At 45.6% G+C, this 26,854-nt stretch overlaps 1 protein-coding gene across 1 annotated transcript in view; it reads left to right on the top strand.

Annotated features, from left to right (window-relative positions):
• Window positions 1-25,902, top strand: part of dipk1c (divergent protein kinase domain 1C) — a 34,469-nt gene extending 8,567 nt beyond the window's left edge. The window contains exons 3-9 of the mRNA XM_076721629.1: window positions 15,748-15,951; window positions 16,067-16,120; window positions 16,197-16,375; window positions 17,701-18,016; window positions 20,147-20,311; window positions 23,763-23,837; window positions 23,928-25,902. Coding sequence (XP_076577744.1) covers window positions 15,748-15,951; window positions 16,067-16,120; window positions 16,197-16,375; window positions 17,701-18,016; window positions 20,147-20,311; window positions 23,763-23,837; window positions 23,928-24,149 — 1,215 coding nt within the window. The 3' untranslated portion in view covers window positions 24,150-25,902. The remainder of the gene's footprint in view (window positions 1-15,747; window positions 15,952-16,066; window positions 16,121-16,196; window positions 16,376-17,700; window positions 18,017-20,146; window positions 20,312-23,762; window positions 23,838-23,927) is intronic.
• The last annotated feature ends 952 nt before the right edge of the window (window positions 25,903-26,854 follow it).

The raw sequence follows: 26,854 nt of genomic DNA, 5'->3' as shown, positions 1-26,854 counted from the left end.
CAACAGAGACTCAGTTTGGACGTTTATGTGTGCAGGACTGTGACGTCGTGGGACAAAGATAAAAATACACTCTTGGGAAAATGTGGTCGGTGCTCATTCACATCAGAGACATGAACTCTGCTGAAAGCTGCTCCGCATGAGACCTCAGAAAACAAACCATCTCAGTTTAGGCTGCGGCAGAGAAAACTCGTCCACGCTGACGGAGACGTCGTGGGTTCGTCTTAAGGCCTGAATCTGTCTTTGCTGTCTGGTTTGGTGTTGAGTTCCTGATGACGAGAAAGTTTTCCGTCCATATTCCAAAAGAACACCTTCATCTCCTCCACATTCCTCCTCCGTCCTGCTGCAGAGAGAACTGAAAGGTTTTTTCTTCATCAGGAGGAGGAGGAGGAGCAGTTCTCCCGCTGTGTCAATATTACACCATCAGAGCTGTAATGTAAAATTCATGTCTGTGTGTATTCTGCAGATCTCTTCTTCACTTCAGCTTTGTGAGAGAAAGAAATCGATGAGAGTGAAATCTAAAATGACTTCATGTTGTTCTAATTTTGCTGGTTGAGTTCAGATGTAAACGTTAGCTAACGTGACGAGCTTTGACTGTAAATCTGTCGACAAAACAAACCCAAACACAGACCAAACGGAAGAGTCGGCGTCCTGATGGCGTCTTCACGAAGGCAATGTTGATGTGGTCAAACGTGACGTGCAGCCTGACGTTCAGGACGTCAGTCTCTAATATTATCTGCGAGTTTCTGTCAGTTTCAGCGACTCATTCGGGCAAATCAGAGGCTTTGCTGTCGTCACAGTCAGCTCCAAGCACAAATCTGTTTCTGCTGACCCTCTGATCTGATGCGTGGTCTAACTCTGTCCCTGCGTGTCTCCAGCATTCCTCCGCCTATTTATGGCCCGACGCTACACTTTTTATGACCTACCTCTGATTTTAACGCAGACCGGTTTGTTCCTTGAGAGCAGCAGGTTATCCACAGCCAAGCTCACAGGAAAACTGTGCTGTTGTAGGATCATAAGCTCAGACTCTGCATGTCCGTCTGTGGCTCAGTTTGTTTGTTTCGTTTATTATTAATAAATAAGGGTTAAACGGTTGAAGGAAACCAAAAGTGCGATCTGCAGTTCAGGCTGACTGATGACTGACTGCCGACTGGAAGCTGCAAATAATGAACCTTCTTTCATGGTGGATCACCGAAGAGAAACCTTTAAACACTCCTCACATCATCTAAATGATGTTTACGTAGCACCAACTACATGGAGTGACGTGAGACGGCAGGTATGACGCTGACGACAGTGAAAAGGGAGACACCAAGAGGGACGGTCAGTCCACAGGTGCTTCATTACCTTCAGAGCACAGGTTGGAGGTCGGCGGCGGTCCTGACGCTCCGCAGACGGCAGCCATGATCTGACCTGACGAGGCCGGCTGGGATCATCCCCTCTGGCAGGAAGACTTGTGTTCTGTCTCTGAGGAATGACACAAACGCACCGTTTCGACGCTGCAGGTTGTAACTCCGCCGGCGGCTAAAGGAAACCTGTCTGCTGACACTTTTGATGTTGAAGGCAAAGTTTACACAGAGTTCCATGTTCTGACGGAGGTTTTATGACCCTCAGAGCTGCTGAAAACCCGCCTGTGCACTCAGCGCTGAGCCAGTTTACAAATCACTCTTTCCTTTCTTTTTTTACACAAATCTTTAATTTCTTTTTTCCATTTCATTAGAAACATCACGTCATCAAGTCATGAAAACCAGAGGTGCTGATTAAATGTATCTGACACGTTCAGTGAGTGACAAGTGAACTCAGAATCAGCTTCACTTCAAACCTCTGGCATTCAGCCGGAGGTGTGTGCAGCACAAAATGTGTATTTCATCTCCGATAAACCCAGATCGGTAGTTTGAGCAGCGTGCAGGCTGCAGTGAATCCAGGTAGCTTTGTTTGGTTTTCAGCGCGTGCACTCAGTGGAGGCGGTTCTGAGGGACGGCGCTCCGGCAGCGGTGGCTGGTGAATGGAGTAGATGTTCCGTCTGATCCGGGCAGATTTACAGCGTCTGATCTTTAAACGCTCCGGCTCGTTGGTTCTCTGCGGTTGTACCATTGAGTCTGTGCAGATGTTGAACGCAGCAGCTGCTGGTAAATCAGGTCAGACTGTGAGAGAAACACACACAGCCGATGGGAGGACGAAGCTCAGCTGAGTCCTCCCTTCAGGTGATGTACGGCTGCAGGTCGCAGGTGAGATTTCTGTCAGAGCTGCTTGTTCTCAACTTCAGGAAAATGAAAAGGTTTATTCTGGAGGCCGAACTCCACGAAGCACAGAGAAATGAAAGCTTTTCTTCAGAGAGACGTGAACGTTTGATGAAGGAGTCCGACTGCAGGACAGAATCAGTCTAGAAATTCAAAGGAGCGATGAAGCACGGGGGCTATTTTCCTTCTGATTTTAGAGAAAACTGCTCCAGAGAGGGTGGATAACGACTCTTCTTCTTCTTTCCATGAAAAATGGAAACAGGCTCTCTTAACCAAGCAGACAGAAACGAGGAAAGACAAAATAAGAAAGCTCAGGCTGACTGATCTTCTTCCTCTGAGCCACAGACCTCCATGAACACACACACACACACACACACACACACACACACACACACACACACACACACACACACACCGTCTGTGATGGCCTGTTGAACCAAACGTTTTCTAACATCAGGCTGTCTCTCTCACAGACACACGTCACCTCAGCTGAGTTAAATCGTATCCAAACAGATTTATCACAGATACTTTAATGTTTTTCATCAGTTCAGTATCGACCAGCGTCCAATCGTCCGTCCTCCAGCGTGTATTTCTGAGGCTCCATCAGTCTTACATGCGTGATAATTGAAGCAGCAGCTGATGTAAAGGCTCTCAAAGACTGTTTAACCTGCAGTTAACATGGCTGCAGCTCGGTCTGAAGGAATTTAATCAGCTGTGCTCTCAGGTGAATTCAGCCGCAGGTTGAGTTTAACTTTCTTTAAAACATTTCTCAGCAGCAGAAATGATCTCAGCTCAACCTTGTCACCCCTGTTTAAACCAGCTGTGTGACGGCCTCTTCTCAGGAGGTTCATGGTATTAAAACAAATCCTAACGAGTCAGGGCCCTGATACACCGAGCTGACAGTCCGCTGGAAGTCGGCCATCGATCGGCCGTCTCTCAGCCACCCTTTAACATCTGTGACTAATAATCACCTGCAGTTTTTCAGCCTCTCCACTCGCCTCTATTGGCAGCTGTTCAGCCGACTTACACGCTGGCTTCACACCTTTAGTGCTGAGTCTCTTCCTCCCTCTTCTTCCACAAGCAAAGGCTGACAACACAGGGGCCAAAACCCTTCATCAGACACATATTCATATTCAGAGTTTTCAGCTGTAAAAAGCCACAGTTCACTTCCAGCTGAGCATCAAACACCAGAGCGACACAGTCAGAGACCAGCTGGTGAGCGTTTAGCAGCTGAAGGGCAGATATTAGCTTCAGGAGCTGGAGGAGACCAAAACCAGAGCCAAAAGAGAGACAAGACTGGACTGACATTCATCAGCTGACCTGTGTTCAACTGTATGAGATGATAAATATCAGATGTTGTGTTCACAGTTTATTCGGTTGCACCCAAAATGGCCAAAGGAAATGTCCCTTAATGCAGCTTTAAGGTGATGAAATGATCTCCAGCAGCACAGAAAGACCTTCCACCCACAAGCACGTGAGCGAAAGACAAACACCACACCGATGTTTGGAGCTCTGCCGGGCCGCAGACAGACGGTTTCTGATTCACTGTCGACAAAAGCCCAGAAACAAAGTGACGGAAATTATCTGCAGACACTGAACGCAGCATGAAATAAAACACTAAACGCTGACAGGTCGAGGATTAATACAGTCCATTATGACTAATACTAACACCATTATTCCCTCTTGGCCCAGCGGCTGTCACTCATCTTGACAAGCCGTCGTTGAGGCAAACACCGTCTGTAAGACCTCCACAGACGTGAACCTCTGACAGATAACTGTGAGCGCTCTGAAAGGCCGACACGACTCGGAAACACAGACGGCGGTTTGAAGCTGTTTTCAGATCTGTGATTGTGATGTGGTCAGAGGGAGCGTCTGCAGGCTGTCTAACAGCTTCAGCTTCACCTGCTTCTGTCGCTCACATGCTTTATGGACCCGCTCGCTCCCTGTAATTTCCTCCACTAACAGCAAGAAAATGAAATCTGTCATTTTCTGACTCCTGCTGCTCGTCAAACTGCTGCAAGAGAAAACCAGAAGAAATGGTTTTAAAGTCAGCGACTGAGCTGAAAACGGTCAGACAGAAGAAAAAGCAGCAGAAACAGACGATCAATGGAATATTAAACAGACAAACAGTCAAACCAATAACTGAAATCATTGGAAAAAAAGAATGAACTCATTATTATAAAACGTTATTTCATCGTTCTCATTCTTCAAACAGTCTTACAGAAATACATTTTTATTGAATTTCATTTGAAAACGTCTCTTTACGAAATAAAAAGGTTATTTCTGTAAGGAAATAAAAATTATTATTATTGTGAAAATTGATGATGGAATAACGTTTCATAATGACGAGTTTTTGTTCATTTTTCAGACATTTCACACATTCTTAGTTCATTTATATATTTAAGAACATTTCTATGAAAATTTATCTCAGAATGTGTTTTTTATTGAATTTTGAACTCTGATGCGGATTAAAGAATCGGACCACCTGAAAAGGTGAATCCGATCATGTGACTGTGACGAGGTTTGTGTGACAGCAAAGCAAACCAACCACAGATAATAAAAACATGAATGAAGAAAAACTAGAATTAAATCTAATATCTGTATCTATTATTGACATTCAGTCCATTTCCATCCTCAGCCGTCCAGTCTAATAAATCAGTGTGGAGGCGAATTAGACCAGAACTAAAAGGAAACAGTGGATTATTTTATTTTCTTTGCATCGACTGAACCAAACTTCAGGTGTGAGAGAGACCTGAACGCTGCAGGTGATCCAAACAGCTTTGACTAAGCAGGTCAGCGTGTTTGATTAGCTCACTGGAGCTGTCAGATCAATGTGATGAAGAGTGAAACGACTCCAGCAAAATGAACCGAAAACTTCAAACTGGACGTAATTACACGCCAGTTTCCTCCAGTGCTGCGTGCAGCTCAACCGTTATCAGCACTAACGGTCTAGATGTGCTTTCTTGATCAGCATTCAGCCATGTCGGCTGCACAGGGCGAAGAAGAAGAGGAGAACAGAAGGTCAGAGGGAGAAAAGAGAGGACAGATAAGAAGAGAACAGAGACACTTAAAAGAGAGCAGCAGTGTTTGAGATGAGAGCTGCATACCAACGAGGAGGCCCGCAGGGCCGAAGGCGTCCCAACGTCAACAAAGCGGCGTCGCTGCGATTCCCTCTGAAGCCACGGCTGACCCCGAAACAGCGTGTAAGGACGCCGGCTTTGAGCTGCTTGTTCAAACTGCAGCTCAGCTTCATGTCACATTTAGACCACATCAGACAAAACCCAACTATTTTTCTAATCTGCAGATCCTCATTAAAGCGGCTCTGCTACAATTTTCTGAATAAAAGAAGGTCTGATCAAAAGACGAGATGGCCATTTGAGCAGCTGTGAGTTTATAAAGGCCCGTCTTTAAAAATGGCCCCTCTGCTTATTTTTTAGATGTTGTTGATTCTGATTCTGCTCATTGATTCTGGATCTGATGGAATCCTGGTTTTGAGTCTTATAAGAAATTAACCAGCTTTATTTCCAGCAGCTGCAGGCTCTCATTTACTGTGATTTGTCAGAAATAATTCACATAATTCAATATCCTGTTTTGTCTTTCAACAAGTTGACCATTCTATCGATTCTTCACTTCTTTTCTCTTGATTTGAAGAGCTAGCATTAGCTTTTTCTGGATATCTAAAATGCTGAAAAAAAAAAATCTTACAAATTATGCAGGAAATACTAAAAAAACCTGTCCTACTGTTTGCTGTCTTATTATACTGTGTTGTGAAGCTCAGCCTCAGCACTGACAGTGAAAACCCACTGAAAAGTCAGGGGCCCACTCAAGTCATTAGTTTAGAATCAATTGTTTATGAATTGTGGAGAAATATGTCTAAAATGATGTTGCACACATGTAGAATATGCATCTTTGGATATTTCACTCTGTGTAAACGTCATACAACCTCAAAGCATGCTGGGAGAACATGACATGACAATATACACTGAGGGGGAAAAAAATCATCCAGATCAAGAATCTGAAATTTGATGCAAACTTTTTGCACATTTTTACCAAAAAGAAAAAAAAATGGCACTGGAGAGAGCTATCGCTAGAGTGTGTGTGTGTGTGTGTGTGTGTGTGTGTGTGTGTGTGTGTGTGTGTGTGTGTGTGACTGCAGGAGTGTCATATATTAAAATCGTTTGTGGGCTCCGATGGTTGCATGTCACAGTCAATGGAAAGTTGTGTGACGTGTGTTCACCACAGAGCAGATAGACATCGTTTCAGTGCTCTCCACAGAATGAGCCTTTTGTGTGTGTGTGTGTGTGTGTGTGTGTGTGTGTGTGTGTGTGTGTGTGTGTGTGTGTGTGTGTGTGTGTGTGGTCGGTAAGTGTGTGTCTACATTTGCATGCGGGGCGTCTCTTTCCCATGAGTGTCTTTGTGAGGACGAATGTGAGTTTTGACAGCTCTGTGTCTCTTCAGCATCACTGTATCAAACAGCTGCACGGTTCATGGAGCGCTCAGGCTGCGATAGGACGCTAAAACAACACACTGCAGCGTGTGAATGAGGCTGATGAAGAGCTGCTCTGTGTGAGGTGTGTTAGTGTGAGCGACGTCCTGTCTGTTTATATGTCAGACAGCTTTAACTCTGCAGAGGCAGACTCATTTAAAACTGTCTCTAAATGTGATAAACATCATTGTCCTGCACCGCTCCTGCTTTTAAAGGACTATAACAGGCTTTTATTTCACATTTTCACTCATGAAAAACCCCAAAAAGCTGCCTTTTTGCTGCCAAGATTGTCCTCAAATGTTTCTCCTCATCTTGGTAGAAAAACCTCTGAAACAACACACCAGCCAACATTCCTGAACTCACAATACTGCGCTAACTGTGTATAAATACTACACTAACATTTTGTTTCTGCAGCTGTAGCCTGCAGACATGTTTCTTCAATCGCTGGTATTATGTATTTTTTCCTCCTTCAGATATGGAGTGATGCCTGCAGGGAGAGATGGCAGCTGAGAAGCACTTTGGAAAAACGATGTGATTTATGAGTGTGTGTGTTTCGCGGCGTGAGGTGTTCACATGCTGGCAGCAGTTTGGTTTTATTGGATTTGAACACTGGCGCTGTGAGGACTGTAAGTTTCTGCCTTCAGGCTCTGATAAACATCCTGACACTCAGAGTGAGTCTCAGCATGCTGTTTGACCGCAGACATCCAGCCGAACCAGACGGCATCAGACCGTTCTTCTCCGTGTCAGAGCTCAGCGCCGTGCTTTAATGGACGACTGATCAATGCACGACGGCAGGTTTTAGAGACGAAGGAGCAAAACTGACTTTCACCAAACGACAAAAATCAAACACACTCGCTGAGGAAAATTCATGTGATTGCTCCCAGAACTGACACAATAATTTTCTAATCAGCCAGACCTCAACGTGTGCGCGCCTCTTACTGTGTATTCATTGGGCAGAAACTTTTGTCCAAAGTGATGAAGGTGAAGGAACATTTGTTCTGTTGGTTTTATGAAACAAAGTGCAGGTCTGTGTCAACAACAGATGGCAGCTTTAGTTGAACGTTAGCAAAGTAAACACGTTTCAATATTTAAAATGCTTTTGAACAAAATGCCTCCTGAAGCAGAAAAAAGCCTCACTCAGCTGACACCAGAGAGCATTAGAGCTCGACTGACAGATTAATAATCAGCTGCTTTTTCTATAATTGATTAAAAATTTGAGTTGTTTTTTTAAACGTCCTCTTTTTGTTGTGAAGATTTGCTGCTTTTCTCTGTTTTATGTGACAACAAACTGAAAATCTTCAAAAGAAATAGCGTGAAGATTCCACCGTCTGCTTCGAGTGTTAGCGAGCTTCCTGTGCAGGACATCACTTCCTGCCCTCCATCTGCAGTTAGCGCCACAACAAAAGAGTGACGTGATGTCACCTGACAACCTGACAACCAGTGAAAATAGCTCTTAGCTGTAGGCCTCCACAATATTTTGCGATTGCAACAGTAACTCTATAGAAACGCAGGTGGAATGGTGAACCAGGTCTCGGACAGCATACCCATCACCTGAGCACATCACGCTAACCCAGCTGTGATTGGATGCGGTCCAACAGCCGGCCGTGATTCTGGTCGAGTCACAGATTGACGACCCTGTGATGTCCTGATGTGACACAGCGGCGCCTCAGGTTTATCTGCTGATGGACGAGTGCGCCCGCCGTCTACCTGACGCCGCGTGTTCAGCGCTTCATTAAGTCAACAGTCACCTGCTCGTCAGCTTGTTACTGAGGTTAACTGCTAACTCGCTGCAGAGTTTATGTGTGTGTTCGGGGAAAATCGGAGTGTGTCTCAGTGTGTTAATGAGTGCTAATGAGTGTGTGTGGCGGGGGCTCATTAGCAGGGAAACTGTGGTGCAGACTGAGCTGTGGCCTGCGGCTGTGGACTCACCAGCTGTGAGATCAGCCCACACTTCCAGAGGACTGACCTGGAGGTCAACTGGTCCACCCACGCCGTGTGTGTGCGTGTGTGCGTGTGTGGACATGTATTACTCATGTCGTGGGGACAGAAATCTGTTTAAACAGTCACATTGTGGCTTGTGACTCGTCTTCCTTATGGGGACAAAACGCAAGTCCCATAATGTAAATCATTCAATTTTAAGCTGAAGACTGGGATTAAGGTTAGGTTAAAGTTTAAGTTTAGGTTTAGGTTCAGGATAGGTTTAGGTTAAAGTTAGGTTTAGGTTAGTAGTGGTTATGGTCAGAGTACGTAACCAGGAAATGAATGTCCATGTAGTCCATGTAATGTCCCCAAAAGTGATGGAAACACAGTGTGTTTGTTTGTGTGTGTGTGTGTGTGTGTGTGTGTGTGTGTGTGTGTGTGTGTGTGCGTGTGTGTGTGTGCGTGTGTGTGTGTGTGTGTGTGTGTGTGTGTGTGTGCGTGCGTGTGTGTGTGTGTGCGTGTGTGTGTGTGCGTGTGTGTGTGTGTGTGTGCGTGCGCAGACACACATCACACACACGCAGTGGTGAATAAAAGCCATTCAGCCCACACCTCATACATCCCACAGGCTGCAGAAACCACACTATTGTTCTTGGAGCTCTCAGCCTGCTCGGCACAACAGGAACACTTATGAAGTGTTGATTTACACTGAAGGCTCATGGGAATACTGTACATTACTGCACATGACCTCTGACCTCCTGCCACCAGTGATGAATCGCTCCCTGAGTACTGGTTCCACACGGGAATCAAACCCTGGTCTCTTGTGGGAAAGTCACGTTGCCCTTTACGCTGCGTTTGCCCTTCGCTCTGGTCATCATCGCCCCCTGCTGGTAAGTAAAAAGACGTCTTCTCAGTGGCTCCTCGTGTGTCTAAAGGGACTAATAATCTAACTACTGTGACCTAATGTCACAGAACTGACACTTAACCTCCTGATATTTTGGCTTTTCTCTGTCGATACACTGCAGCGACATTTGAGGAGAGTTTCCAGAACGCCTTCGATTGCATGTGGGGAGAAAAATCTGGCATTCATCCTTCAGTTTCTTTAAGAACATCCAGCCTCCAAACACGCCATCACTTCAGCAGCTCAAGGCCGAGCCCACTGCGCTTTAAGAAAGTTTCATTTTCACAGATTCCTCTTTCAAATACAATAACTACACTCCCAGAGAGCGTGTGTGGGTTTGATATCTTTAAAAAACAGTTTCCAGGAAGACGCCTCGGGCTCCTCATTCCTGAAAAGCCTTTACAACCTCAGCGAGTTCAGACAGAAAGTTTTCGGTAGTTTTCGACACAGACCGCTCTGCTCTGGGCTCAGCACACACAGGAATGTCATTAAGGCCTTTAATGTTCTGTGTGTTCGGCCTTTACCATTATGGAATGTAATGGTGAGAGTGGAGCAACAAAGGCCGCCTTTCAGCGCCAACGGGCCGGCTCGGCTTTCTCCATCGTTCACTGAAGTAACAGGATTCATCCGTCAGAGTAAAAGAAACCACATGACGTGTTTAAGTACTGCATTCACATTTTCACTGAAGTAAAAGTAAAGATGGATTTGCAGTAAATTTATTATCAACTGTAAAAGTACTTTAATCTCCAGTTCTGGCTGCAGATGAGTTGAAGAAGGAAATAAAGGAGGAAGCAAAGGAAGGAAAGGAAGGAAAGGGATAAAAGAAGGGAAAGTATAAAGATTAAAAGGAAAGACAGAAGAGAGAAATAACAAAAGTAAGAAATGAAGGAGGAATACACAAAAGTAGGAAGGATGGTAGGAAAGAAAAGAAGAAAATTACAAAATCATGGAAAGAAACAAAAAGGGAAGGAAAGTAGGAAGAAAGAAAGGGGAAAAAGAAAAAGAAAGGAAAGAAGAAAACATGTCAAGGAAAAAAGAGAAAGTTAGAAAAGAAAAATAAGAAAGAAAGCAGGAAGAAAATAAGAGAGCAGGAGAGGAAAGAAGCAGGAGATCGAGAAAGAAGGACAGACAGGTGGAAAGAAAGGCTGAAGTGAAAACGCATTAAAAAAAGGTGACATTTGAAACCGCTCGCGCTGCAGCTTGGCAGGCGAACCCAGACCTCATCAGCAGATCTTAATTTCAGCCTGGAGCTCGTTTGCTTCCCGCAGCCGTTAGTTTGTGTCGTTGGCTGCAGGGAAGTCGGCCAAATAAACTCTGGATCGATCAGCTGCTCCCAAACTCGGCGTCCACGTGAGACTCGGGTGACGGCGGCGGACAGACTCTTAATTGAATCCACGTTGCTCGTTTGGACTCGGTGCTCGCTCTCAGCCCGGGAGGCTTCCCAAACAGCCACGGGGTGAATGTGAACATCTGTCCACACACCTGCTGGGCCTCCAATCAGGAGCTGGACCCTCCGAAATCCACGTCTAGATGCATAGTGAACCAAGAACCCCATCCCAGAAACCAGTAAATCCACTGGTATTTAGACTGCATGAAGCCCCGTTTGATCAGGATTCACATCACAGAGGGAGCAATGAAATATTCACTGCACTCCTCTGTGAGTCCGAGGAGGTCCAGGAGCCACGTGAACCTTCCAGGAGACGGTCTGTGAGAGACATTCAGCAGAGCGAGGAGACAGACACAAGCCTCCTCAGGGGGAGGACACACGAAGTGAATCTGAGTCACAACTCTGAACACAGACAGGAAACACCTGCTGAGGACTTCATCACCTGACGGCCATCCAGAAAAAACCTCCACAAAACTGATTCAAACACGATTCAGAACATCCTGAGCATCATTTTCTTCAGTCTCACACGGAGCCAGTAACAGCAGTCTGTACATCCATGTTTATGCTGCTAACGGGAGCTGCTAACGGGAGCTAACAGCTAATTCAGCTCATTCAACATTAGCATTGTCAGCTCCCACCTGAGCGTGCCTTTGCAGACAGCAGACAGACTCGTAGCTTCCTTGATTACCCTGCAGGAGATCTGCAGCCTTTGCAGCTCATTAAAAGAAAAAATGGAAGAAATAAACGTGAATTCGTTCATTTTAATCTCTGTGAACTTGCACAGCACCGCAAATACAGGCCACCGACATGACAGCAAAAGCTAAAATGCAGCAAATAAGAATAAAAACTGTCTTTTCTAAACTGTCTGATCTGATCTGAATCCAGATTTCCACTGAAGATATGTTGATGTTATGTCGTTCACACTTCACATAGAAGACAGCTACAACTCAAACACCATGTGTGCCTTCAGCTGATGCACACACACACACACACACACACACACACACACACACACACACACACACACACACACACACACACACACTCCCCTCAGACACACACACTCAGCAGTGAGTGGACGCTGATCCTCTCTAAGCAGTGCGGTGGGAAAGTTTACAAGCTGCAGGGTCGAGGAAGCAGGAAGCAGCTGGAGAGTGTGATGTGATGCAAGGCGGAGGAAATCCAGGGAATTAGAGCGGATGTGTGAAGGCTGCAGAGCTCACAGCGCCGACACAAAGAGCAGGATCCGCAGATGTCCCAGTCCACTGGGACCACGAGTCAGAGCCTGATGGACGAGGAGCTTCACATGAAAATATCACATTTCAAGCAGTTTTCAAGGTTTCTGTCGTACAAATAAGAACCGAGATTCTGCTCAAAGCTGTGAGCGGGGAGACAGTCCAAACCACATCTTTGAGCCTCTGAGTCCAAGTGCCAACACTGTTAAAGGAGTCGCTGCAGTCTAAATGTTCCAACCAGAGCTGGGAAACATGCAGAATTAATGTCTGCACGAGGAAAGATGTGAGAGGAGAAAAGGCTGCTTCACGGCTTCCTGTGTAACAGACACTACCTGGTTTACAGCAGACGAATCAGACACTCTGCGGTGTGCAGGCGTCTTCTTCCACTGTGGGAATAACTTTGAGCCTCAGAGAAAGCGGTGGAGGATACACAGTTTGGACTGAACCCCTCAAGATCCTCTGAGTTCAGACGGACGTTTGACCTGAAGGTCAGTCAGCACGCAACGCAACCAAGAGACATTCGACCAGAGGGACGAAGGCGACGGTCTACACTTCAAATGTGTCCTAGTAACTGTGTTTTGAGTTTGTTAAAGCTCCAACAACACACACACACACACACACACACACACACACACACACATTCACTGTGATGAGAGACAGCAGGAACTATTAGGAAGTCAAAGGGAGGAGGGGGGAGGATAATTGCAGCTTCTCCTTTGACTCTCAACACTTCTCCCACTCCTGCTGATCCATCAACACGCACACACACACACACACACACACACACACACACACAACCTCAGATAAAGAGAAACACTTCCAGGTTTCATCTGAGGGAGGAGAACAATCCAGTGAGAGACCGAAGCAGAAACCAGATAGAGAGAGACTGAAGGAGGACAAGTGACGAGGACATGTAGAGCAGGAGGACAGGTGAGGAGGACAGGTGAGGAGGACGACATGAGGAGCAGGAGGACAGGTGAGCAGGAGGACAGGTGAGGAGGAGGACATGAAGAGCAGGAGGACAGGTGAGGAGGAGGACATGAAGAGCAGGAGGACAGGTGAGGAGGAGGACAGGTGAGGAGGAGGACAGGTAAAGCAGGACATTCTTCCTCAAACAAACAAAGCTGAGACGGTTCTTCATCAGGTTCATCTGCTTCCTGTCATTTCACGACATTTAGTGTGAAAACCAAGTCAAGAATTCTGTTCGAAGCAGCGACAGTTCAAAAACCTTCGTGATGCATCGAGGACACTTCAGCACTGCACTCACATTACTGAAACACTGAACTCTGAAGACAAACCACGAGGAAAAGTGGACACTGTGAAAGGATAGTGGACATTTTGTTAGATGCAGTCAAAATATCGTTGACATCCTCCAGATCCTTCAAAATAAGAGCCTGAGCACAGACGGCATCAAATGTTCCAGTAACTCACAGAGCATCAAATCTCAAACTTCAGGCCTCAAATCTGCCCTTCAGACACCTGCAGCTGCCGTCACAGGCGCTGCGCTCATGCACTGATCATCACGCAGCATCAGGAATCAATACGTGACCTTCACTGCGTTTGTGCGTTGACTGTGTTTGTGCGTTGACTGCGTTTGTGTGTTGACTGCGTTTGTGCGTTGACTGTGTTTGTGCGTTGACTGCGTTTGTGTGTTCACTGTGTTTGTGCGTTGACTGTGTTTGTGCGTTGACTGCGTTTGTGCGTTGACTGTGTTTGTGCGTTGACTGCGTTTGTGCGTTGACTGCGTTTGTGCGTTGACTGTGTTTGTGCGTTGACTGTGTTTGTGCGTTGACTGTGTTTGTGTGTTCACTGTGTTTGTGCGTTGACTGCGTTTGTGCGTTGACTGCGTTTGTGCGTTGACTGTGTTTGTGCGTTGACTGCGTTTGTGCGTTGACTGTGTTTGTGCGTTGACTGCGTTTGTGCGTTGACTGTGTTTGTGCGTTGACTGTGTTTGTGCGTTGACTGTGTTTGTGTGGAAGGACAGCAATCAGATGATACGCTGAGTGCTGGAGTGCAGCTCTTCACTCGTTTCCCACAGCTGATCTGATGTGAGTGCAGAGGATCCAGCTGGCAGAATGGTGTCAGTTTGAGATATTAACGTTCACTCTTGTCCAGATTTATAGACCATCTGCAGATGTTTACGACTCAGGAAACAGATGAAGGGCCGAATATCCACATTATCTAAACGCTCCCCTTCAACATATTAAGAGTGTGCCGTCGAAAAGATGGAGGAGTGTCGTCCATCAGCGGTCCGCTGTCATCAGGTTGATCTGGGTTTGCTCTGTTGGAGTTAGTAACAGTCTCTTCTCTCAGTTAGCCCTGTCTGCATGCTGTCCCTCTTATCCGTGAGCTCGTCTTCGTCTCTTCTTCCTCAGCGTACGTTCGTCTGTCACACTTCCTCTTTAAGCAGACTCATATTACCTTGTGATCTGGAATAACTGATGATGTAAGTCCAGATGCTTGCAAACCACGTCCTTCTATGACGTCTGTAAAGCACAAACAGTGTGTGGTCAAGGCGTGTTACTGCTGTAAGCCCCCTGCGCTGCTCCGGCTGTGTGAAGCCGGAGGTGTGTGATGTCTGGGTTTAGTCGCTGAGCTCCTTACTGACTGATGTTTGTGTTGGAATGTGGGCAGAGCGAGGATTAGCCGGGTAATCCCTGACCAGAACAACGCTAATCCTCCAGCTCATCCTCACACCTCTGGACAGACAGTACACAGGAGATGCTCAGTGCTCGGCGAGTCCTCCAGCTTTCCTCGTGTGAAGAGGCAGAAAAACAGACTTTAAGATAAAGTCACGATGAAGCCAAATAACTCACAAACTGGACTTTGTCTTAGATTATAATTGAGCTAGTACTCAGGTGTTAGCCAGTATGCCTGTGTTTAGCTCTGTCTGCTAACAGAATAACCCCTAAATTCCACTGTGGACTTAATGTCCACGTTCCATCCAACAGGGCTGATCACGTCATTCCAGACCGTGTGTGAAGTCCAGCTGCGTCTCCGCCTCAGAGGCCTTTTTCTGCTCTGCTACATGGAGAATATGCACCAGGAGTGTTTCTAACAGTCAATCTGCACAGAGCATCATTTCAGGACGGGCTGCCGTCACATTCGGTTCAGACGTTCGTGCTCTCCTGAGGATGACCTGTAAGAACTCAAAATGTCAACCCTTCATTACTTTGGTTTATGACCAAACAGCTGCAGACTGAATGCTGATGATCATCCATCGTCTCCTTGTGTGTCCACGTCTTACAGTAATCATGTTCTCTGATAATGTTTGAGGCTTTTTTTGGCTCTTGCAGGAAAAACAGCTGAGTCATTTTTCCTGGTGGAAATGGTTAAGTTTACTAATGTCCTTTGTCTTGATGCCTCGTTGTACCTCATCACTTATTTAACAAAGAAACTGTGACACGCACGCTCACCACCACCGCAGTGAATGACAAATCACCTGAGAGATTCTTCAATAACACTTTCTTTGTACAAACAGCAGCATCTCACAGCGATGGCGGTCCTCTGAGGACGTGCTCTGTGCTTCAGTGTTTAAGGCGACCTCACACCTCTGCTCTGTTTGTCCCTCCTGCTCTGCCATACAGTGCCTGGAGTTCGGCGAGGGCTCGGTGACGGGGGACATGTGTGAGGATCTGTGCGTGCTCGGCCTGGTCGAGTACAAGCGCTGCCTCTACTACGAGAACGGGAAGAAGGTGATCGAGGCGCGCTGGCGAGGAAACCCCGTCATCCTCAAGTCCAAAATGGAGAATTTCTCCTCCTACGAGCCGCTGGGAATACTGGACTATCAGGTGACGTCTGCGCGTCGTCTCCCGTCTTTGAACTTGCGTTATTGATCCGACGAAGCTCAAACATCCAAAGGGAAGCGCAGTGAAAACAGTGACTCTCATGTCCTCTCTCTGACAGGACACAGCCGAGGAGCTCTCCCCCCTCGATGTGGTTTTCTACGCCACTCTGGAGGTGAGTCACAGCAGAATTCACACAGAGGAAGAAAATCACTTCTCTGACAGAGTATATTCCATCTGTCCCCTCTCAGGTGAGAAACTCTCTGGGGCTGGCTGAGGAGGACGAGGATGAAGAGGGAGGCGGAGGAAGCAACAGCTCTCTGGCCAGACTTTGGGGGAAGAAGCTGAAAACCAGAGATAAGAGTTACTCCAGAGCAGAGCTGGCCTCACTCTGGTCTCTGCTGCAGCAGGAGGAGTACACCTTTCTCAGGTAAGACTCACACAGGAAGTAACGACGCCTCAAATATCCTGACAGTGGATTTATGCCAGGGGTGGATTTGAAATACAACTTTGAACTGTTTTCAACACAGCTGAAGTCAAATTATCGACAGAATCACTGTGTAAAGTGGCCGTTAAACGATTTTAAAGACGCTGTGAAGGACACTGACTCCTTCAGTGAAGGATGGTGCACATGACCAGTGTTCCAGTATCCTCCACCTCCAAAACCATCGTCAGTATTGGTTGACAGCCCTACTGCACATGTAGGTTTTAATCAACAAAACTGAAGGTCTGAAGTCCCACTGCTGCCCCTACAGGCTGCTGTGTTCATTACATGATCCACACACTGATAATTCAGACGACTACCTCAAGGTCAACTGTGACATGTAACGGTTAACGGCTGTGAGGAACTCAGGTATTGTCACCGTGTTCATATTTCTTATGCAAAATCGGCGCTAAAGGAGAGGTGTGAGGATTCACCCCAGAGACCCAGATTTGATCTGCAGCTAATCTTACGATAACTGGCCAGTGGTTGTTGAGATATCTCAGTCTGCAGCAGCATGTTTGAGGGCTGACAAACACTGAAGTCTTAACAAATAAGCTCGTCTCATCCCTGAAAATGTGAGACATTTAGTGGACAGAGCTGGAGGACAGAAAGAGAAACACATCAGCTTGTTTTCATTGTGAGGGCACCGACGCTGAAACCACCAACAGGCTGGGAGCCAAAGCTCCACCGAGTCCAAAAATAAAAGCGACGAGGCGAGGTGACCTGTGCTGCTGCTTATCTGGAGGCCTGCAGGCAGAGCTGCGCTGACGAATGGAGTCAAGGATATAAAAAAAGAACGGCATGTGTGTGCGTGTGTGTGTGTGTGTGTGCGTGTGTGTGTGCGTGTGTGTGTGCGTGTGGTACTGGGGAGGGGGTTAGGTGGATGTCGGACCAGAAACGACACAGATGAGGGCGATAACACACTCCTGTGGATGTGTCTGATATGAGCTCAGCAGTCATGTTCTCCAGTTAATAATTAAACTCATCTGTCACTGGAGGAAACGAGGCCGGTGAGCTAAAAATGTCGAGTACTGCTCTTCATCACCGAGATGAGTTTTTCACACAGCACAGATAAAACTAAAAACGTGTCACATGATGGACAACAGCAGGACGACTGGCAGCGACACGCCGGTGTTAGCTCCACGGTACACAGCGGTGCTTTGAGCTAAATGCTAACATCAACATGCTAAGATGCTAACCACAACAACGTCACTTACTGCCATGTTAAATCTGGTCTGCGCCTTGTGAATCTGTCCTCCTCGGCTCTCCAGGGTCCTGCAGGACCTCAGCACCCACGTGGCCAAGGTGTTGGGCTCCTGCGGTCATTTCTACGCCGTGGAGTACCTGTCTGCTGGACACGCCTGGGACCAGAACATCTTCTCCCTGGAGGAGGTGGCCGTTTCTGGGCTGCAGGGCCAGGGCCGAGCCGGACCCGGAGCCCAGTGGAGGTGGACGGCCAGGGAGATGGTGCACCGCATCGCGCTGAGTTTTCTGGACATGGTGTGGCACTTTGACAACGACTTCACCCACAAACTGCACCTCTGCGACATCAAACCAGAGAACTTTGCCATCCGGAAGGACCTGACGGTGAGTTTTAGATTCACTCTGGAGTCAGTTTGGTGACCTTGTCCTCAGGACGACTCAGGCGCTGAACGGCCTTAATGTTCTCTGAGAATGTAATGAACATAAACAGAATAAAAGCAAAGCAGGGAGCTGAAGAAAATTGATAAAAGGGATGTTTTTTAAAAAGCTTTTAGACAGAGTATAGATGGAAATCAGAGAGCAGACGTGAGGCTTTTCCTGACGAGATGTTTTTCAGCTTAAAGCAGAGGATGTGACCCTGCGGCTGGCGAAGAGAAGGTCATTCTGCACCTACTGAGCACACACACACACACACACACACACACACACACACACACACACACACATGCACACGCACGCACACACTATAATTTCTGCCTGTCCTGCATATAATAACGTTGACTTGATCAGGCAAACTCAAAACCAGAGAGACGGCTGTGCCAGCTGACAAGTTGAATTATTGACATTATTATTTATGTATTTTGCCCAAAAAGTGCACAGAGGAGGTCTTCCTCTCAGGCTGCAGACCTCCACAACCTCCACCCAGAACATACAGCAGCCTGAGAGGCAAAAGTCTTGTTTGAAAATAAAGCTGCAAGCTAAGTTTTCTTGGAGTTTAGCCAAACATCGTCATCTCACAGTCACAGTGAATCACTCTGTGATCAGATTCAGCGTTTATCACTGATCTGGAATATCCACTGTAGAGGTTAAAGTGTGCTTAGTTTAGCTCTGAGAGGGCGAGTTTTCTTTCAATCCATCACAAGTGTTTGGACAGAGCAGCGCTGAGGAAATCAAGCGAATGTCTGCAATGTTTTCTCAGCATTATCAGATGGTTTCAGAGTTTATACAGCAGGCTGAGCCAGGCCGTCATTAAGTCAACACCATGTCAGGTCCGCGCTGGGCTCCGGCCAGCAATCACTACCGACTCTAAACTATTTTATCCTCACACTTCAGCCTCATGATCACTGGAAAACCAGCAGTGAAAGGCCAGATGTGGTGTTCAGAGCTCCAACAAATGTCAGCAAAGCAGAGGCTCATTATTGCTCTTATGGTATTAGCAGGATTAACGTTTTCCTGTAAAAGTGTTGACATGGAACAGATTTAACAAGTCCATGTTTATAATGCCAACATTGTAAAACGCTCCTGTAAAACACGAACGGCCGTAATGTTCACCACAAGAACAGAAGGAGGCTCGTCTGCAGCAGCTCTGCAGCCGCACAGTGTCCAGGTTTGTTTCACGTACGGGTTTTAAACGCACGCAAAAATCCAACGTGCAGCCAAACGATCAGTGAAAGTAGAAATAATTTAGACATTTAGTTTTTTTAATCCCTCTGACAGTAACTGTGTCCTACAGCAGCAAACAGCACACTTTCATTTTTATAATTTAATTATTTATCTTCATGAGACATTTTTAAAGAGTGACATCTTCGGTAGGAACCAATGAGTGTGGAGCTGCGAGCCACAGACAGGAAGTCGGACAGTACTGAGAGACGGACTGACAGGCTGGTTTTGATGGTCTTTCCATGACGCTGTCTGACATAAAGACACGTGGAATAACACCAGACTGAGCCTTCAAAGACACGGACGTCCCCGTCTATCGACGCAAACGCCGTGTTCGCGTTTACGCTCATGTTAAACACCGTTAGAAAGCTAAAGGTCTCCGGAATCCATTGATGGAAACCATTTCAAGATACAATCACGACAGGAGGCTCAAGAAACGCCAACAGCAGACAAACATCCCATTTTAAAATTGAGGAAACTCACCGCTGACGTCTCTCAGTGATCCACAGATCGAAAACCGTTGTGAACTCTCCACAAAGGCCCAGAAGATCCACTGCTGGAGAGAGATTTAGTCCAAAACATGAAAATAATCCACAGAAATCCACTGCATACACCCACTTACAAATCCCCTCTGAGGCGCACCATTTAGTAGTCTTTTTTCCTAGGATGGCAAAGGCATGGGTGAACTGAAAATCTAGTAAAAGTAGTTCTACATGTCAGTGTTAATAACAGAGCGTCTGTCCTTTGCGGGTCGCTTTAAAAAAAAAGGGCATAAATTAAGAGTATAAACACTTCTTCAGACACCACTGGCTTGTATCTGACAGCTGAGGGCTTTCCTCTCGGCGCCCCCTGCAGGTCGTGGCCATCGACGTGGACATGGCGTTCTTCGAGCCGAAGATGAGGGACATCCTGGACCAGAACTGCAGCAGCGACGACGACTGCAACTTCTTCGACTGTTCGTCCAGGTGTAACCTGAACAAACGCAGGTGCAGCCCCCGCCGCCGCAACACCAACCTGCAGGTAAGCCTGAGGTGTGCTCCGCTGTTTGCACGGTGTTGACGTGGAACAGGATATGATGTCATGAAAGAAACCCCGGTCGGTCCGCCTCACCCCTCGTCACCTCAAGGCCTCCGACAGTCGCTGCGCTCTGCTGCACCTCTCAGACACACTGTGGGCCTTTAATTAGAAAGTGACGCAGATCTGTGACGAACTAAAACTCTTAAAACCTCAAAACGGTTTTTGCACTTAAAGCAAAAATGAAATTATCAGATAAATCTAAATTTTTAATAAGGTAAATAATAAAGGTTAAATTGTTCACTTCCTGTGTTTTTACTTGAGGACAATTTGAGGTTTTAACATCTGTACACACACACACACACACACACACACACAGACACACACACACACAGGATGAATCCAGCACAGTTAGAGTATTTTTTAACTTCTTAATTCTTGATCTCTTCCATCACGTAGTTTAAAAGCTGGTCTTTGTTTCTGGGACTGATTCAGATCGAACCATCACGAGCTGGTTTGTTTTCTGCTGAAGGGTTCAGTCTTTATATTCAGGGTGAGTCAACAATCAGCACGTTTTAAGAAAAACCGAATTAGAATTTCAAATCATCAGTTTCATTTGTGAAACGTGTCCAAACAGAAAATCAGTTGATGAATTTCAGTCGGGCAGATTTGGTTCAGTTAACATAATTAAATGATCCCATTAAAATTTTAAGAAAATCTAAACTGATTAAAGAACATTAACGCTCTTCAAAATGTCTGAAAATTTCAGGTTTGAATGTGAGAATTTTTTTCTTCTTTAAACTCGTCTTCAGCTCGTCTTCAGTCGTCTTCAGTCGTCTTCAGCTCGTCTTCAGTCGTCTTCAGCTCGTCTTCAGCTCGTCTTCGGCTCGTCTGATCTTTTCTTCTCCTGCTGTAAACTGACTTTGTTGACCTGATAAATTACAGGGTTGCCTTTTCCTCAAGAATTCTGGGTAATCCCTCCTTGGCAGCTTTAATTAAATGTGTGCGCTGATGATGATGATGATGATCTGTGTGGAATGATAATTACTGATCTGAGGACAGGAGGCCCGAACCTGCTGACATGTCCAGAGAAATTTTATTTGTCGTCTTTAACACGTTTTCTTTTGTCTTTTCAGTTAAAAGTTTTTCCTTTTCAGTTCAGCTGCTTGTGTTTTTCTGAAGGTTTGATGTGCAGAAGAAAGAGAAATCTCTAAAGAAAAACGAGTGAGGAGTCAAAATTATTTCAAATATTCATTTCACAGCACAAATAGCTGGTTTGAAGAATAAAATCCTCATTTTAATTCTGAAGTGACTGTTTATTGATCGTCCAGACTGATCATTGATGCAGACACAAATTTAAATTCTTTAAATCAATAATCTGTGACAGAAACTAAACGCTGCACAACATTTAGACCGAGTCTGACATTAAAATCAACTCATGATTTGGTTTCACATTAAAGTTTGTGGAAACTTTTTCTGTCCACATATTTTCCTTCTGTTAATTATTCTAGTTGCTCCTCTGATTATTCTTTATGTCATTTATTATCTTAAGTGACTCATTATTGAAAATTTTGTGTTTTTGTGCTGTAAGAAAATATAATAATTAAATTATTATTATTATTATTATTATTATTATTATTATTATTATTATTATTATTATTATTAACATCAATAATTTAATTAATAAACATTTACATTTGATACATTTTGCTATTAAAAGTCAGCTTCATTTTTATACTCTTTTGTAAATAATGTCCATATTTTATAGAGCTGATTTTATTTTTTTTCCTTTTTTATTGTCTATTTGTTCCTTTTCTACGTTTCCTTTATTCTTGCTCTCTGAAACAGTTTTATCGTTACATCTTTTCTTATTCTATCTTAAAATTATATTTGACATTATTACTTTACGATAAAGTTGTTTTCTCCTCTTAAAACAGCAGTTTTCAGTAGTATTGGTTTAATTATTAGTATTAGTAGAAGAGATATCAAAACTATACTGTTGTTTAATTCTACTGTATATTGATTAACGACATTTTAATAAGTGTAATTCTAAAAACACGATGTTTCATCAGTCTGTGAATTTCTGCACAGACAAAAAATATTATTATTGTGACTTTCAAATTACTCAAAATTTTTAATCAGAAAACTTCAAATAATAATAATAATAATAATAATAATAATAATAATAATAATACTGCTAAATACTGCGACTTCTACTGTAGTCGGACAGCATATTGATTGTTTTCATTATTTATTTAATTAATATTTACTTATTTTAGTAAAGGAGTTGAAATAATAATAAAAAGAAGAAGGAAAGTGGACTTTCGGCGTCTTCAGATGAGACTCTGAGATGAACACCAACAGTAACTTGAGGCCATTCGAAGCGTCCTCCATCAAACTCGAAGGAAACTTCAGGGACATCGCCGTCACCGCCGTCATCACCATGACAACAGCCAGACAGACTCTCATCGCCCTGCCGGCTCCTGTATCACGTGTCATATGAAAGGAGATCCGTGCATTCACCGGAGATGGAGGGAAAACGTTTGTCTTCAGGTGACGACGGGACGCGACGCACGAACAGGACAGACGCAGCTTTAAACTCATGACAGGCCGCGGGACGATGACATGAAAGGAGGACGAGAAGACATTAAGCAAAATAAATGAGAGAAGTGCTTTGAAAGGAGGTGAAGAAAGAAACGAGAAGAAGCAAAGATGAAAAGAACAAAGAGAAACTCAAAAAGGAGCTGAGAGAAAACGAAGACTGATGACGAAGGGAGAGAAGACGAGACGAGCAGAAGATGGAGAGAAGGTTAAAATATGAACAAAGGAGAAGAACAAAGACAGAGAACAAAGAAGAAGAGAAGAAAAGAGAAGAGACGTGAAGATGAGTGAAGAGCCGACTGAACGGGACAGAAGGTGTTGATGACACGGCGATGACATGCTGCCGTCCTATTGGTCCATCTGAGGCTCCACAGGTGTCTCCTGAGCATGACCTGTGATGACCCTCCGCCTGCCAATCATCTCCTCAGAGAAAGGAGGCATTGTCTTTATAACTGTGTGTGTGTGTGTGTGTGTGTGTGTGTGTGTGTGTGTGTGTGCGTGTGCGTGTGTGTGTGTGTGTGTGTCTGTGTGCTGACTGATGTGTTTGATGATGGACAGCGAGGCGTCGTCTGCATAATGACGGAGAAAACAAAGCACCCTGTTCAGGGTGGCTCCTCTTTTGTCTTTTCCTCCTTCCTCCCTCACCTCCTCTTTCCTTTCCTTTCTGCCTCTTCCTCTCCTTTTCAGTTCAAAACATTCAGTCCCAAAAACACAATTCATCTGTCTTTTCTCTTCTCCTCTTCCTTGTTTACTCCAGACCTCCTCTCTTCTTATTGTCTTTTCTGTCTCCCTCCTTTTTCTCCTCCTTTTCCACGTCTTCACTCTCTCTTCTTGTTTTTCTTCTCCTCCTCCTCAGGTGATTTGTGAGAAGATCTTCAGGCCGTGGTTTTCTCCCACGCTGCTTGGAGCCAAAGCCGGACTCCCGCTGCAGGTAGGACACTTTTATTTACTCTGTTTCTAAACATGTTTGTGGATTGTGAAGAAAGTTTCTTTGGTTTCTCTCCGTTGTGTTTTTGAACAGGTGGAGCTGCAGCGAGCCGTGCAGGAGTGCTCAGAAACAGAAGGAGGTGTGGAAGACAGAGAGGAGGACGGAGGTGCAGGAGGAGAGACGGGTCAGGGCCGGGGGGTCCATCAGCGCCTCCTCAACATCCTCACCCGCCTCCTCCAGGAGGGTGGGGCTTCAGGGGAGGGGGGAGGGGCACGGGAGGGGAAAGGTCACGTTCACACTGCGCTGAACTTCTGAGGAGGTGACCATCAAAGACCTCCTGCTGAGGGAGGAGGTCTCTGAGGACATCCCCTCTCTGCGGGCTTTTGGTCTGTTGTGGTTCCAAGAGAACCTTCATGGTCCATCAAACAGTGACAGCTGTTCTGTTTCCTGTTTCAACGGGACCAACGTGCACAAAGCAGCTCCATAAACGTGGTTTCCAGTCTGGTGCGGTCGATCTGGACTGGTGTGCGCAGAGTCCTGAACTGACCCCCATCCAGCAGCTGCGGGATGAACTGGATCACAGACTGTGATCCAGACCTGCTCTGGTGTCTGGACAGGGAGTGGGGGCTTCAGACTTTGGTATTTCAGTTATTTCAGGTGTTTGGTAAATGTGTTGAACACGATGTGACTGGAGAGAATCGCTTGTTTCATCACAGTGAACCTGGACACATCTGGACCAGGACTGGAGGACTGAGAGAGCTCAGCGAAGCCTTCAATGTCTCCTCATCGGAGGAGCGGACTATAGAGCCAGTGTTGGTGGATCCTCTGCCTTTATTCTTCCTTTACGAGTCCAAACCTCAGCTGTTTCAGAGATGTAAATAAGAAAAGTACAGAAGCTGCAGACGAGATGTCTCCATGTCGTAAATGTATTAAATGTGTCGTATCGGTCGACAGGTCAGTGAACGGCTCTGAAGATGCAGTTTAAGCTTTTGAAAGCACATAAATGATCAATTTTGTTCATTCAACCATTTTGATTCCAAACAGCTGAAATCAACTCACCCAGAACTCACCGGCAGAATCCCATCATGCACTGCTCCTCTCTGTGTACTGGATCTGTCACGTTCGTTTTGAATGCCGCTCGTTGCTGGTTGGCTGGAATTGTGTTGTGTGGCTCAGCCGGGGTCGCTTTGTTTGTTTCCTGTTTACAGAAGCAAACAGGAACAGACAGCGAGAACAGAACGACTCGGTCTGCTTCAAATCCACTGAAACCTTCTTCTCTTATCATGAAGGTCAACACAGAATGTACGAGGAGTTTATCCACGTGAGTCAGAGATAATGAAAAACATTCAGTCCCACATAAGTCACACCTGCACCGTCCTCTTCTGTCATCACTCTATCAGTAAATATCAGTAACGCCGGCTGTCTGGAACTGTGAGGCCTCTGAACAAAGACGACGAGTGCACGAAAATGAGGCATTCGCAGGATCTCACAGCTTAGACAAACACATCTGACACTGACAGAAGAAAAAAAAGAGGATTTTTTCAGGGTCATCTTGGTGTGATACACCTCTGTCACAGGCAGGTAGGTAAGTTCGCCCCCTGCGAGGCTCCGTAGTGACGCTCAAACTGATGAAGATGGAAGGAATTTGTTGGTCAGAGATTAAAAAAAAAAAACCTCAAATGATAGAAGTTCAGAACAAACACACCCAGGTCATCCAGAGAAAACCATTTTTACTTTTACGAACCAAAACATGAGATGATTTAAAGATGGCCGCTCGCTGGGTCCATCCTTCACACAGGTGTATGTGGTATACAGGTATGACGAGCCTCTCTGAGGCGACTGGTTCACTCGTCTGTTGGTCTTCATATCAGACTGGATCACATGATGATGATGATGATGATGATATCGCTGAGTCAGCTGAACTGTGATGTACAGTAGACGTGTGGTGACTGAAAGGTCTCTCCAGGACCAGGTTTCTGTAAACAGACTGAATCCAGACCAGGTTTGATTTCTGTCGTTCAGTTGAATAATAAAACCTGTCCTGACGTTCTGCTGTGCGACAGCACGGACCTTCAGCTGCTGCCTGTTTCTCATTAATATACAAAAGCACCTGCCGGACAGGTGATCCTGTCCAGAACGGGGACAACGTGGCAGGTGTGTGTGGTTCTGCCATCCACAGTCCAGTTTTTCTCAGAGGTTTAAGGGACACGATGTCTGACGGTTTCGTCCTCTTCTACAGTTCCTCAGAGTAAAGCGAGTCCTCTCTCGCTGGCTCTGCAGGATCAGGTTTCAAATCTTCAGCAGCTGCTAGTTTCACCTTTTAGACGTGCTGCGAGTGACAAACACAGCATTAATGAGTTTGGATAAATCAAACGCTCCTCATCTCCTCTCCAGCTGAGCGTGGAAGTAAAAAGATATTTAACTACATCATCTGTCCAGGAAGGAAGACAAGACTGCGTTTCTTTCATGTTTCTGAATATCAGGAAACTTTAGAATCTAAACACAAAGAAGGAAGTTCTGTGGTTTTTCCAGCAGCAGAGATATTCATCTGTGCTTCCTCCTCCAGACGTCGGCCAGATCAGGTTTCATGTTTCTGCAGAAATCAGGAGGAAACCTGAGACGAAGCAGAGAAGAAGAAGCAGCAGGAGGCTGAAGGTAGACACAACATGTGAGAGGCGACGTCCAACCAGCTGGACCGAGAATTCACAACATAAAGCAAAGCTTCATTTGCAAAACAATGACACATGTGGACGGAAGATGACAGATTCCCTTTGTGTGTGAGCACGAATGTCCTCATGCAAAGTGTGTGTATGAATACACACGAATGCATATTCTCTTTGCGTGTGTGTGTGTGTGTGTGTGTGTGTGTGTGTCTGAGGCTTCGATGAAGGCTTCAGTCTTCAAACAGCAGTTTTTGGTCGTTGAAGAGTTAAAATGATTGAAAGGCTTCAGTCTGACGTAGACTCAACATACAGACGTTCTGGCACAAAATTCTTGATGAAACGACTGAAACTGGGAGC

This window comes from Chaetodon auriga, chromosome 21 (assembly GCF_051107435.1).
Source record: "Chaetodon auriga isolate fChaAug3 chromosome 21, fChaAug3.hap1, whole genome shotgun sequence".
NCBI classification, from domain to species: domain Eukaryota; kingdom Metazoa; phylum Chordata; class Actinopteri; order Chaetodontiformes; family Chaetodontidae; genus Chaetodon; species Chaetodon auriga.
This window is presented reverse-complemented; position numbering and strand designations above follow the sequence as displayed.